The 15,059-nt window shown below is 44.2% G+C and overlaps 1 protein-coding gene across 1 annotated transcript in view; it reads left to right on the forward strand.

The window, feature by feature from the left end:
* Nucleotides 1-15,059, forward strand: part of CDKL1 (cyclin dependent kinase like 1) — a 56,868-nt gene that overhangs the window by 28,032 nt on the left and 13,777 nt on the right. The window contains exons 2-3 of the mRNA XM_046655374.1: nucleotides 1,696-1,817; nucleotides 14,648-14,720. Of these exons, the coding sequence (XP_046511330.1) occupies nucleotides 1,696-1,817; nucleotides 14,648-14,720 (195 nt within the window). The remainder of the gene's footprint in view (nucleotides 1-1,695; nucleotides 1,818-14,647; nucleotides 14,721-15,059) is intronic.

Below are 15,059 nucleotides of genomic sequence, written 5' to 3' on the forward strand. Positions count from 1 at the left end.
GGCTGTTTTGTATTTCTTTCATCAAATGCGTTGTCAGGAGCAGGAATTTCACATCTTGAAGATACAGAGGAATTTTACGAAGAAAATAACTCTTTAATATTTCCCTTGCTGGCTACTTCTCTCCTCGCTGCCCATACCAATGAGCTATAGCACGCTGTTCAAGAACTTCAGTTTTTCTCCTCTCACCTTTTGTCATTCATGAAGCACCTATTTGCCTGTGATTAATACCCCTGGCCACCCACTGACTCTCCTGGAGAATTTTGGAAAAAACCCAGATGCCTGGCCTTGCCTAAGACCAATTCGGGAACTCTGGGGCTGGGGCCTGGGCCTCTGTAGTTTTCACAAATTCCCCTGGTGATTTGAATACAGGGTGATCTATTGCTGTCTTAATAAACTTCCCCCAAACTTAGTGGCTAACAACAAGAGTATTATTTCTCGCAATTCTGTGGCTTCACTAAGTATTTCTTCAGCTGGCCTTGCCCAAGGTTCGCACAGGCAGCTGAATCCATGGGGGGCGGCTGGGGCTGAGTTCGGCTAGACACCTGGGCCTCTCTTCCCAATGGTATTTCATCCTGGGATCCTTCAGGGCTGAATCTGCGTGGGTCTTGTGATTGGCTCCAACCACTGGAATGAGGCACAAGTAATGTTGCCTGACTTCCAAGACTAGGCCTTACAAAGCATCGTGGCTTCCTCTTTTGCTCTCTTAGACCACTGCCCAGAGGCCTTCATGCCCTGAAGAAAGTTAACCATTTTTGCTATCATCACAATAATTAGTTTGCCTGTTTGTAGTGTTTCTGCTACGATTGTGGACAGAAGGGGCCAGGAAGCTAAGTACAAGATTTCTCTCTGACAACACCAACGTTCATTTCAGCCCTTTTTTCTAGTTAGACACTTTAAGTTACATCACATTGGAGAGTCTTCCTAATTTTTCTGTTTTAAAATGTTCCATCAGCCTAGAAGTTATGATTTACAAGTAATTATCAAATGCCTATTATAAGTGAGCCCCTATGCTAGGGGTATAACAACATCATTTCAAGTAAACAAGAGAACGCAGACCCTGATGTCATGGTTCTTATATTTTATGGAATGTACCTATATTCCATATCCACATATCCAGAGTCATAGCATGGAATATATCTATATTCTATCGAATGTATCTAGCATCTGTGGAATGTATCTCTATTCCATGGAATGTATCTAGCATCTATGGAATGTATCTATTGTATCTACTGACAGCAGAGCACATTAAACAATCAATTGAACAATGTTTACTAAGTAATCCTTACTTAGTAATCCCGAAAGATTCCAAAGGACACGTGCTTCTGGGAGACTGCGAGACATACAGGGGCGCTGAACCAGTCTGGGGAGATCAGAGGAGACCTCCTTAAGAAGGGACCTTTGATCTGGGCCTTAAAGGATGAGTTGGTATCAACTAAAAATTTCCCCCCTCTTTTCATTCTCTTTTCTTTTCCAGCCTTCTCATAGCTCTCTCTGTCACCTGAGTTCTAATCATTTTTCACTTACAAGCTGGTAACAAACAGCTCGTACAGAGAGTAGAATAATACTGTTTACATCCTCCTTCAGTCTGAGACGTGAAACTTCCTAAAGGACAAACAGCTGTCTTTTCATTCGATCAAAATTAGAGAAAGCTGTCTTTCCCAACTCACCTTTGGCACTCGCTTTCCATATTTTCAGCAACTCAAGCATCCCAACCTCGTCAACCTCATTGAAGTCTTCAGGAGGAAGCGGAAGCTTCACCTGGTGTTCGAGTACTGTGACCGCACCGTTCTCCACGAGTTGGACAGATACCAAAGAGGGTGAGTGAGCCATCCCTTACAAACACGTGAGGGGAGATTAGCAATGACCCTTTTTCAGATTAGACGGGAACAGCCAGTGTTGGGACAGCATACTCTGTGGCTGGGGTTGACAGCAGAGGCATTACCAAAAACGCTGGGAAAGAGATCTTATCTGACCGTTTTCATGAAGAAAGTGGCAGCAGCATTATTGGGTAGAATTTGATTTCTTTAGTGCGTTACCTGTGTGTAGAAGCTATCTGAGTATCTAAGAAAGGGAAGGAAGGATGTTAGTTATTCCGTGCCTGACCAGGGGGGCATGAGGACTGAAATTGAGAGGAAGAGGCCACAGACGATAGCTAACAGGAAGATCAAGGCTGAAGCGAACGTGGTGCTCCATTCTGAGCAATCCGCTGTGCGGTCGGCTGCATGGGTCGGGACTTCTTTCATTACAAGTGACAAAAACCCACCTGAAGCAAGCGTGAAGAAGGAGCATGTTGGTGGCTGTCACCGGCAAGGGCCTGGGATGACTTCAGGCTCTGCTGACGTCCTCGCATGTCTCCCTCTAGGGTATGCAAGCCGCTGTGTGCGCTAAAAGGAGGCTTGGTGAGCAGACAGAGCCTTTGGTTGAAAGAAAGGGGGGGTCCCTTCCTCTGGTTGAGGGTAAGCAGAGTGCTGGCAGGATTTGGGCTCCCACCCCCTCCCTAGCAGGGGAGAGGCCTAGGTGGTGGTGGTTCTCTCTCTCTCTCAACTCTTCTTCTCTCTGTGTTGGCTTCATTCTGCCTTGCAGGTAGGTCTCCCTTATAAGGTGGATTTGGGAGGGTATGTGTGTGGTGTGTGATGGAAGGAGTGAAGAAGGGAAAATATGGAATAGAAAGTAGGCCACAGGCTTTTATCAATCTATATAGCCATTCTAGAGGAAGGGAGGTTCTAGAAGAAGGTAGCATCTGCATAGACGGTCCGGCGGAAGACGGGCTGAGCTCAGGTGATGCAGCTATCCTTAGGGCCAATCACCGTGCCAGAAGGAGAGGGTAGGATGATTGGCAGACGCCAGGAAATGTGATTCAAAGTGGGTCAGTCAAAGAAGACTTCGTGGAGGAGGTGGCCTTTAAGTTGAATGGTGAGAAGGTTTAAAAGAAGTTGAGTAGGGAGGGATTTCCCAACTGCTCCTTTTGCCCTGCTCCTGGGAGCCCAGCTTTGGCTGGGGATAATAAGCAGAGCGCATTGTGGATCAGAGTGGTGGAATGACGCCCCACCTCAGCCCCTGTTCACACTCCCATTCACGCGGGAGGCTCAGGCTCTTGCAACAATGCTTCCGAGCCTCGGCCAAGCGCTGGCTCTGCCAGGTGGTGGTGGTTATATGTGATCTGCATGACATCCAGGCAAATGGGATTAAAGTGGCTGCTGGTTTGTTAGTGAAAAGCACAGGCTTTTCATGTTAATTTACACAACCAGAGAGAGCCAAGAGAACAGACGCCTCCCTTCAGAAGGTCACTGACACAGAGAAATCGTGTGTTCGAGGGAGAAAACATTCAGTATGTTGACATTTGCTCTTTTGATTGCTTGCGAGTGACACGTCAATAAATCTTATTAGTATCAGTTGCTCGCAGCTGCGTGGTGCTGGGGAGAGGTTGGGGGAGCTGGATCAGTCGCGATACGTTGGGTCGCTTGGAAACGCGCGTTAGCAGGGGATCGAAAACAAGCGGGAGTCAGTTCTTTTTTGGCATATAGTTTGAGCAGAAGAGAAAAAGGAGAGGGCGAGGAGAGATTAAAATTAAAAGCAGGTTTTTTTAAAAGCTCCGTTGGCAAAATACATGTGTTCCAGGAAATAGAAAATGCTTTACTATGGAGGTGGGTTAGAGAAGAGAAGGACGGGTAGATATTTGGGGTTACATACAAGCCACTTTACTTCCAAGTGACAACATGCTATGGTTTGTCAAATATAAGATTGACTTAAGGAACAGTGAAAATGATCAAGTTTGAAAAATAAGATTTATCCTAAGTCAGATCATATTCATTTATTTTGAAGTTTAAGGATTTTGTTTGTTTTAAAAATAAAAGTCACTTTCCGTTATACTATTTGGCAATTCTCCAATCTATTTTAAACACTAGTTCAAATTTTTCCTTGTCATCATTAAGGAGTAAATGTCATTAAACTGTGTCAACCAAAGATTTTTAAATTCATAGGAAAACTTTTTATTTTCAATGTAGAGATCTCATACTGTAAAATAAAACTTTGTAAGTACATTCCCAGTAAAAGTGGGTCAGCATCAACTGTGTGACCTTCGGCAAGTTGCTTACAGGTGTCCTCACCAGTAGAAATGAGAGTTCAGCACCCCGTAAAGTTCAAGAGAGCTTCCAGCTTTACAGTGCTGTGACCCGATGCCCTAGTGCCCTAGAGGGCAGAAGTTCTCCTTCAATTTCACAGTGGACCTGTTAGACAATATCAAAAGGCTCATGTGCTGATGCTGGTGTGTTCCCTGCCTGGTGCCAGGCTGGGTCCTCCTTAGGTTTGCACACTTACCCCAAGAACCTCCTGTGATCACTGTGTTTCTAACTTCAGGTTTCTAAAGTACAAAGTGAACCATGCCCTTCTCCCACATAAAATCCTTTAGTGGCTCCCACCCGAAAGCTTGCTGGTGTGGTAAAACCCTGGCATGGGATGCAGATGCCACTCACTCTGCTAGATGGCTCCGTTTCCACCAGACTCCCACCCCATGGAATCAGGCGCATCCTAGGCTTCAAGATGTGCTGTTTTCTCAGCACGGTTGCCTTGCCTTCTCGCCTCTGCCCTGCGGCCTCCTGCTGTCCATCAGCTGCAGCTCAGTGTGACCTCCTTTGTGACGCCTGCCTTAGCACGCTGAGGAGAGTGGGGCTTCCTTCTGCTGGTGTCCATGACATCTTCTGGGATTATTTCTATTACAGCCCCATCTGTCCAGTTAATCATGAAATATTCAAGGGCAGGGGCTGTGCCTTCCCCCCTGGGTACCCCAGTATCTTCTAGCTTAATTCTTGGTATTTGGCTCATCCCCAGTACTTGTAAAATGACCAAGTTAGCAAAGCAATAAATTGATACTTACAAAATGATTTTTTTTTAATGTCACAGCTTCTTTTTTTAAAGATTTTTATTTTTCCTTTTTCTCCCCAAAGCTCCCCAGTACATAGTTGTGGGTCCTTATAGTTGTGGCATGTGGGACGCCACCTCAGTGTGGGCTGATGAGCGGTGCCATGTCCTTGCCCAGGATCCAAACTGGCAAAATCCTGGGCCACTGCAGCAGAGCGCGCAAACTTAACCACTCGGCCCCGGGGCTGGCCCCACAAAATGATTTTAAAGAGTAATCATAATTTTTGATTATTTTTTATTTTAAAATAGTTACTTTAATTTAAAAATTCTAAAACCTAATATTGTCAAAGGAAATTGTCAGTACACTGCTGGAGCAACCTGTCCAGAGGGCCATTTGACAATATGTGTTAAACGCCTTAGGGACATAATCTTAGACTGAAAAATTCTACTCCTAGTAATTTACCATAAGAAAATAATGAGTATATGTGTAAATATTTAGTTATATAAGTGTTTATTGATAAAGTATTATTTATAATGAAAAAATTGGGGGCTGGCCCAGTGGCACAGTGGTTAAGTGTACGTGTTCCGTTTCAGCGGCCAGGGGTTCACTGGTTCGGATCCTGGGTGTGGACATGGCACTGCTTGGCAAAAGCCATGCTGTGGCAGGCGTCTCACATATAAAGTAGAGGAAGATGGGCATGGATGTTAGCTCAGGGCCAGTCTTGCTCAGTAAAAAGAGGAGGATTGACAGATGTTAGCTCAGGGCTAATCTTCCTCCAAAAAAAAATTGGAAACAACTGAAATGTCCAAAGATAGAGGATTGGTTAAGTAGATTATAGTGTAGCTTTACAATGGAAGACGGTAGAGCCACTGAGAATCATGCTTACAGATAAAACATACATTGACATAGAAGAATGTCCATGAGCAGTTGCAAAATGAAAAAAAAATTATGCTATAATAAAAAGACATTTCATTTTCATAGAATTTGTATATAGACAGAAAAAAGAAAAGTAATTAATATACACATTTTAGTAGTGATTATCTCTGAGTTGTGATCATTATGGATCTTTTTCATTTTATTAGTGTTTTTTAATATTTTCTCCATGTTCCATTTGTTACTGTGGTAATGTTCTAATTATTAAAAATAATTCTTGCCAGATCAGACTCAAAGACATCTCTACTTTGAATCTGAAACGGGCACCAGTTCGTCTCCTTTTTAACATGTTTGTAACTTTTTGTACTCCTTTGAAAACCTTTTGGAGAAGATTTAGATTTGTGCTACTACTAATAAGCAAGTTTTTGCCACAAGACTCGTCTCCTGTCCGGTGACCTGGGTACATCTTCATCAGGATCCCCCAGGGCTGTGCTCCTGTTGTTTGTATTTACCTTCAGACAAACACATCACCATTCCTTGTCTTCTGTTGGACTTAATATGCTTTGTACTTATTATTTATAAACTATTGGTCCCTCCTATGTCAAAATTTTGTAAGTGACTAGTTTAGGTGTTCTCTCCTCCTTTTTCTGCCCATCTATAAGTGCAGCCCGACACAATACATCATTGATTTTTTTCTTTATGACACTTCCTCCTCTGACTCTCATGTAGTTTGTTGAAAGAACATCTGGTGGGTAAAGGGGATTACTACAGGTTTTCAGTTTCTGACAATGGAACTCCTGACAATGGAATTCCAGAACTCTTTCTTTTTTTTTAAAGATTGGCACCTGAGCTAACAACTGTTGACAATCTTTTTTTTTTCCTGCCTTTTCTCCCCAAATCCCCCCAGTACATCGTTGTATTTTTTTTTTTAGTTGTGGGTCCTTCTAGTTGTGGCGTGTGGGATGCCGCCTCAGCGTGGCCTGACGAGCAGTGCCATGTCCCCACCCAGGATCCAAACTGGCCAAACCCTGGGCAGCCGAAGCGGAGCTCGAGAACCTAACCACTCAGCCATGGGGCTGGCCCCAGAACTCTTATAAAACCCTAAAAATCTCTCTCTTTTTTAGATTAAAAGTGATAGATTATTTGTAGTAAAAATATTTCAAGCACACAGAAACGTATAGAAATATTATCATTTCTCAAATTAACATTTGAGAAGTTTTCTAATTATTTTTATGGATATATATTTTTTAATAGATTGTATTCCACACACTGTTGTGCATTTTTCAAGTGTGTTTGGGAGCTGTATCCCTATTCATGCAGATCTACTTTTATGTTTTTTAAATGGCCGTATAGAATTCCACTGTACAAATATACCAGGTTTTCTTTATTTAATGCCCCATTGACAGATATTTAGATTGTTTCTAGTTTTTCTCTGTTACCACCAAGGCTGCAGTGAACCACCACTTGCACAAACGTCTCTATATGACAAATCCCTAAGAACGTATTTCTATAGGAGCTTGGCCAGCTCTTTCTTCCCCAACTTTCTGAGAGTTATTTTGTGAGACCGACACATGATGCTTTGGGGCAGAGATGTGCAAAGCAACCTTAAGGGGATAGAATGGCTACCCAGCTTGTTGGATTTGACTGATTGCATATGCTTTGTCTAATGACAAGAGCCTCCTAATTTGGAGATGGGTGCAATGTCAGCCTAATGACAAAAACCAAATTGCCTACTTTCCCTCGTCCCCATTCTTTGCTCACCAAACACCCTTCTGATTATAATCTGACTTTCTTTATGCAGTTGCCTACAGGAAAAGCATAAGCTGGTACTCGGAGTATGAACATGGATGAATGAATTGGCATCTGGTTTCATATCAGGCTAATAAATTTGTTTGCTGTTCACCTGCCCCTTTGATGTGGGTACTGTCTTGGTGTGCTGACACAATTAAGTGTCCACGTCTGCAAACCTGAGGAGCGCTATAGAAGCAGCCAGCCTGCTGGCACCACACTCTCCGTGTTGCTGTGATGAGATGACTGTTTTCCCCTCAGTTCTGTTCTTCACTTAATAGTCTTTGATGTGCATTTCTACGTATGTTGCAACATAATCTTTAGATCTATTATTAATACCTATAAGATATGACATCAAATCATGTTACTGCCTAACTATCCCTCCATTGTTGAATATTGAGGCTGTTTTCAATGTTTCATCTGATAAATGGTTCTTCTATCAAATCTTCCCACAAATAGATTTTCCTTCTTCTGTACTTTTTCTTTAGAAGTTCTCAGGGGCCGGCCCCATGGCCGAGTGGTTATGTTCGCGCTCCGCTGCGGCAGCCCAGGGTTTCACCAGTTCAGATCCTGGGCACAGACATGGCACTGCTCGTCAGGCCACGTTGAGGCGGCGTCCCACATGCCACAACTAGAGGGACCTGCAACTAAGATATACACCCTGTACCAGGGGGGATTTGAGGAGATAAAGCAGAAAAAAAAAAAGATTGGTAACAGTTGTTAGCTCAGGTGCCAATCTTTAAAAAAAAGTTCTCAAAATGGGATTCTTGGGTCAAAGGGTTTGCCACACTGAACCATTTACCTTATCACCAGTGATGTAGATTTATGTATTTTTTCCTTATAGTCATGGCACTTTGGATTCTATTATTAAAATATTTGATGAATGAATTCCATCAAACATGTAAGGAAGAAATAATACCAATCCTACAGAAACTCTTTCAGAAAATATAGGAGGAAGAGACATTTCCCAAATCATTTTATGAGGCTGCTACACCCTCATACCAAAACTAGACGAGGACATTTCAAGAAAAGAAAATGACAGATGGATATTCTCTATGAATGTAGGTGCAAAACTCCTTAGCAAATCAAATCTAGCAATATAGTGCACTATAAAAAGAGTGATATACTGCTTTTTCTTGATTTATCAATTTTTAGACATCATCCATAGACTTTGTATTATGACAGATGAGGATTTAGCTCTCTTATGCCATTATTCCCTCTGTGTCCCCTTTCTACTCCCCCAAATAGTTACATGAACATTTTATTAATTCAGTGTTCCGTGTCCCCATTATTACACCTATGTAAATATTACCTACAGCTGAGCTTTCTACCATACCAGGGTTTCCTTTTGTACTTTTTCCACAAGTTAATGTTTGCCTTGCTTTTTAAATTTGCTTAGTAGTCTTTAACCCTATTTCTAACTTTTCCCACTCATTTTTAATAGCCTCTCAATATACTTTTCCATATCAGGTAACCCATTGGTTCCTTTTTCTTCTTGGTGGTGTCCTGCCCTTAGACTCCCATTCTCCACCTGTCTTGTACTTGAAGGCTGCTGTCCAGCTGTCCCCCAGGCCTTCCCTGGGCTGTCGTCCTCGGAGCGCCCTCTGCATTTCTCTGTGGTTGGATTCACTACTTCCTGGCACTCCCGTCCTCCTCTTTCTGGGTTTACTTACTTATTTTGACCAAGCACATCCATCTCCAATTGGTTAAAAAGATGAAATAGTCATGCAGAAATCTAGACTACAGACATTTCTAATGACACCCCCTCCCCCAATCCTCACTCTTCTTTGGAGCCAAATAATTGGGAACCTTTTGTGTTCCTGGGGGTGAAACAAAATCCCCAAAGGAGGCAGGAAGGCTGCCGTGAGGTCACACTGGTGAAGGGCTCAGGAGCACGCTCCTCCTCCACCTCTTCCTACTCTCAGAGGATGGATTCCATTCCAGCCTCCCTGGAGGAGGGCCTCTGCTGAGCCGAGCAGCAACCCAGCGGGCTCCAGAGGAACAGTTGTAGCTCTCAGCAAATCACCTGAACTGAAGACCCCGAGGAAGACGCCCCCGACCATCCAGGGAATGAAGGCATGCCTTCCTGAGCCCCTCCCACCTTGGTTTGGGACAGAAATAAAGGGGGTGTGAGTCAGTTTTCTCATGCCTTGCATAGACTCCCATCTCTAGGTCTGGGGAGCTGGCATCTTCAGGAGTACAAGTCCCACCAGACCTGCCCAGCCGGCCGGGAATCCAGGAGGCCCAGGCTGGATCCTGTCCAGCTCCCCCTGAGCGTGTTTACTAGGAAGAGGAAACGGAGATACGGTTTGTCCAAAGTTCAATGTCCTGATCTCATGGTGAACCAGGTCCAGGCACGGAAAAGCTCAGATGCCTTCCTTCCCTCACAGGTTAGGGTTGAGCTTACACATGATTCCTCTGAAGGCACAGCTTGTGTTTGAGCTAGAATCCCACTGGGGCTCTTGAAGGCAATAAAGAATGAGAGAGAATGGGCGCTTCCCGTGGAGTGAACTCTTAGCCTTCCCAGCATGAGTACAACTTGAAGGACATCTGCTTTGGCCCGAAGGGTCTGGCCACTCACTCTGACTCTTCCAAAGCTTTTACGTTTGTTAAATATTTTCATCTTTATTTAAGATGGTATAAGGCAGGGGCCGGCCCAGTGGCACAGCGGTTAAGATCACACGTTCTGCTTCTCAGCGACCCAGGCTTCGCTGATTCAGATCCCGGGTGTGGACGTGGCACCGCTTGGCAAAAGCCATGCTGTGGTAGGTGTCCCACATGTAAAGTAGAGGAAGATGGGCATGGATGTTAGTTCAGGGCCAGTCTTCCTTAGCAAAAAAAAAAGAGGAAAATTGGCAGTAGTTAGCTCAGGGCTAAACTTCCTCAAAAAAAAAAAAAAAGATGGTATAAGGCAGAGGGCATGGTGATGACAACCCTCCACATGCCTGGCTCTTGAGTCACACGGCCCAACCTGGACGGGTTGCTTTCCGTTCCCAGAATGCGGTTGTCATCCTGTCATTTCCCTTCACCGTCCTCCTGGACATTCCCATTGCTCTCCTCTTGTTGGGTCTGTAGTTTCTCTATCTCGTGTAATCTTCTTCTAGAGTTTCCTTCTTTTTGGTGGAGTGCATCCTCCAGGGGCTTCCTGAGAAAGAGTGTATGAGAGGTTAAAAAAAAACAAGAGAGAGAGATTGAGACCTTGCCCTCACATGTTTAAAAAGTCTTTATTCTCCTTTCACGCTTGGTTAGCATTTTGTTTGGGTGTAGGTTTTTGTGTTTGCTTTTGGTGGAAGAAAATAGTCCGTCAAAATTTTGGAGGCATTTTTTTTAGTGCCTTCTATATTCTAGTGCTAAGAAGTCTAATGTCATTCCACCTTCTGCTCCTTTGTGAAGTCCTGATTCTTTTTTATGTCCAGACACTTGTGGAATCCTCTCTTTGTTCACAGCATTCTGAACCGTGGAGATTGTAGGCTTTCCTTTTGTTATGGTGGCACTTGGGAGGCCCTTTCTGTCTGAGGGATAATTTTTTTCTTTTTTTGGTGTGGAAGATTGGCCCTGAGCTAACATCTGTTGCCAATCTTCCTCTTTTTTCTTGAGGAAGATTTGCCTTGATCTAACATCTGTGCCAGTGTTCCTCTATTTTGTATGTGGGATGCTGCCACAGCATGGCTTGATGAGCAGTGTGTATGTCCGCTCCTGGGATCTGAACCCGTGAACCCTAGGCCGCTGAAGCAGAGTGCATGAACCCAACCACTACACCACCAGGCTGGCCCCTGAGGAACAATTTTTGAATTGTTTCATTATTGATTTCCTGTCTGTTGTTTTCTCTATTTTCTCCTCCTGGACCTTCTGTTACGTGGATGTTGGCCTCTTGAGTGGTGCTCTGGTTTTCTCACAGTGTCTTGTTCTCAGTTCTTGGTGCAAACCGCTCTCCTTTTCTCTCTGAGGATATTGATGTTTTAAAAAAACGTTCTCTTTGCCCTCCATAATTTCTGTTTCTTCCAAGTTGCTTTTTCTTTTTGTTTGATCTGTAACTCTCTCACTTGGGGCTTTTCTGGGGCCTCATGGGATCTCTGGTGTATGCCCATCATTAAGAGTGGTGAGCTATTGGAAGCTCTGAGCTTCACTGGGGGGTTCTCTGGCTAGACCATTTGCTGGGGGGACCCCAGTGTCCGAATCTTCAGCTCTTTCCTCTGAGCTTCCCCCAAAAAGTCCTCCAGTATTTTCCCTGGAGAGGGAAGACTGGCTGCCAGCCTTCTCAGAACCTGGGGAGGGAAGAGGGCTCAGGAGTCTCAGATTCAACAGTTAGTGTATATGCAACCACTTAATCTCCTGTTTTTGGAGCAGTATCCACCATCTCAACTGCACCAAATGTCCTCTGTTTTATCCTTTCCAGAAAACAAAACTCCAGCCTTTTACTATGTAGGGGAGAGTGTTCCCTGTGGGAACAGAATAGGAGAGGGATCTAGGAGTTTAATTGTTTCCCAGACAGATTTTCTACACTCCTGCTTCCTTCCCACTGCCATGGAGATCTTGGCTGCTGGTTCCTGAGCCTTTGGAGGATTCTTTGGGGTAAATTGGTTGGTCCCCTATTCCCCTCTCCTGGCTTAGAGTCCAGCTTTCTAGGACTTGTTGTCAGTTATTCATCCAACTGCTTTCTGGATTCCAAAATGTGTTACTATTTTCTCTTCTCCTGTTCTCTCTGACTACCTCTCAGTGTAGTCTTAGTGGGTTTGGGGAGGGAGTGACTTTAGGTGGGTTTATTCAATCCTCCATCTTAATCCAGAAACTCTTTCTTCAGTTGGCTTCAGTGACACCATGTTCTCCTGATGGTTGTCCTGCTTCACTCCAGGCTCACCCCAGTCTCGTGCTGAATCCCCTCCTCTTCTGACCTCTGAATGTTCCAGGGCCTCAGGATTCCGACCTTCTCTCCTCTTTCTGTCTTCACTCCCTAAGTGGCTTCATCCAGTCCTAGGATCTGAACACCGTCCATATGCCCAGGCTTTCCAAATTCACGTCTCCAGCTGGACCTTCCTTCTGAATTCCAAACTGCCTACCCAGGGTCAGCCCTTGAATGTCCAGTCAGCATCTCAACTTGTCCACCCTCCCCTTGCCAAACCAGCTCCTCCCCCAGCATTCTCCTCAGTGAAAGGCACCACCAAAAACAGCTACTCAAGCTAAATCTTTGGTATCGTTTCTTGATTGCTCTCTGTGTCTCATATCCAATCATGCAGAAAATCCTGAAGACTCTATTTTTAAAATATAGCCCAAATCTGGTCACTTCTCACCACCTTAATCACTACTTCAGATGTTGTTTTTAGCAGAGAAGCTTTCTGGACCGCCCTATATAAGAGGCACTCCTTCCAGCCCGGCATCTTCTGTACATATGAGTATATCCAATTCCAGTCCAACATCACAGAATAGATTTTAGTTTTCTCCCAGTCCATATTTGTAACTCTCTTCTCCGACAGTGAAAACCTGGCTCCTACCATCGTCAGCTAAAAAGGATCTCAGAGTCTGAGGCCCTAGCATTTCAGAGAAGAAACGGAGTGATAAAGAAGTAAAGTGAGGAGCCAACCCAAGGCGACACTAGGCAGTTTGTACGGAGTTTTTACATTTGAGAATTGTGTAAGGATGTGCTCAGCCTTAGAGGAACATTAATGATATGCTATTATAATTTACTTCTAAATACTCTCTTTGCATAATTTCTTTGAGAAATGTTCTTAGAGACTAAAGGTACCTGCACTGATAACCTTATATTAAATCTTAAGTAATTAAATAATCAAAATATATTCCATTTTTTCTCGACAAAACACGGAGGCTGGGGGAAAGCGTTTCCTTTGAAATGCCCTCTTCATTGTGTTTTTCTAGGGCTTCTTTCTAGCCAGGTGAGTTTTGCTAACATCTGTGCCTATATGCCACTAGAACAAGGGAGAGAATTTGGAGAGAAGCTACTTCAAGCCCAGGGACATAGTTTTGCTCCAGAACTGTCCTAGCTCTTCTTCTTGGAAGTGGCCTCTTCATTTCCTCCACAATGTCTCCTCCTCTTTGCAAGCGTCCTCTGATCTGCTTGAAAGGATTTCCTGAACATCTGGTCTGTGACAACGGTGGCCTCCTAGCCCCTCCCAGAGGCTGGAAATGGCTCTTTTGGTCACAGAACTGTTCAAGCATTTCCTCCCGGGTCTACTGATTAGTTCTGGCTGAGGACCACAACAAGTTTGTTTAATGTTTGATCACAAAAACACTACGTCCAGCTGGTGGGTGGGGTCTCTGGAAATAAATGTACTCTTTCTGTATCCATTTCACTCAGTGCCTGATATATATATATATATTTAAATGCCCCAGAGGAGGTGCCTTTTCCTAATTTACACAAAAGATCTGCTGGGGCTCCTGGTTGCTCTGTTGGTATAAACTCAGAGTCAGAAAAGAAGAGCTTGGAGCAGTGGCACCGAGTTTAGACACTGATAGAGGACAGGCCAGAAAGACACGAGTGGGATGCACCTGGCTCCCAGAGAGGAGAGCACAGGGAAAGAACCAAGAGGACTACGTGAGCTTTTAATTATTTTTTGTAACATGATGTGCAATGTAAATCTCTTCCTTATCTTCAGTAAAATCTTCACTACCCTAAAAAAAATGCTGCCTCTGGAGTCTGCAGAAACCATGTGCTCTCACATGGGAGATGCGTTCCGCTTAAGATCATCAATGTGGGGCAACTTGAAAAAATAAACAGCATCTTTTATGCTGTATTTTCACTAACTTCCCATCAACAGAAAGCTCCTTGTAGAAATGGAGCTTCAGTTACCAGGCGGTTTCCCAGGGGTGTCCCAGAAGTTTGAGGGGGTGGTTGTGAACCCTTGTTGAAATCCCTGTGCGTCTTCGTGGTCCCTCCTTGCAGATGTGGCTGTCGGCATCGTTGTGACCTTGCTGCCCTAGAACTCAGCAGTGTGCCAATCGCATGTTCTCTACACGTTGGGCCTGTGGACGCTCTGCCCCAGGAGTTCAACGACTCTGGTGTCACCTGGGATCTTTTACTAATTAGCCTCGTCTTGGTTTACTTGTGTCTTTTTTTGAGCTGAATTCCATGGCTACACTAAAGAATGTGTCTGTGCTGCTTCTTATTTTCATTAGGGTTCCAGAACATCTCGTGAAGAGCATTACTTGGCAGACACTGCAAGCTGTAAATTTTTGCCATAAACACAATGTAAGTCTCATGTTCTCCCTTGAAAAAACAGAAGGAGGCCCTTAAGCTGAGGTGGAGCCTTTGTCGATCATTTTGTGTATATAATTTTTCACCCAAATCTTTTTAAGCCTGGTTGGGGTGAGTAGAGGCTAAAAATGCTGACCTAGCTCTTCCTTCTTGTTCAGGTGACATAAAAGGTGCGTTTTTATAATTTTAAGAAAGTAGTTATGCATTGATACTGATTAGAAACGACTCAGAGTTAGGTGGGATCCCATCCTCCTGGAGCCCGTATTGGTATGGTGCCTCAAAAGGTCTGAAACTGGGGATCGGAGCCCCAGGTCACTCACACCTGCGCAGCTG

The sequence above is a fragment of the Equus quagga genome, chromosome 2 (assembly GCF_021613505.1).
Source record: "Equus quagga isolate Etosha38 chromosome 2, UCLA_HA_Equagga_1.0, whole genome shotgun sequence".
NCBI classification, from domain to species: Eukaryota; Metazoa; Chordata; class Mammalia; order Perissodactyla; family Equidae; genus Equus; species Equus quagga.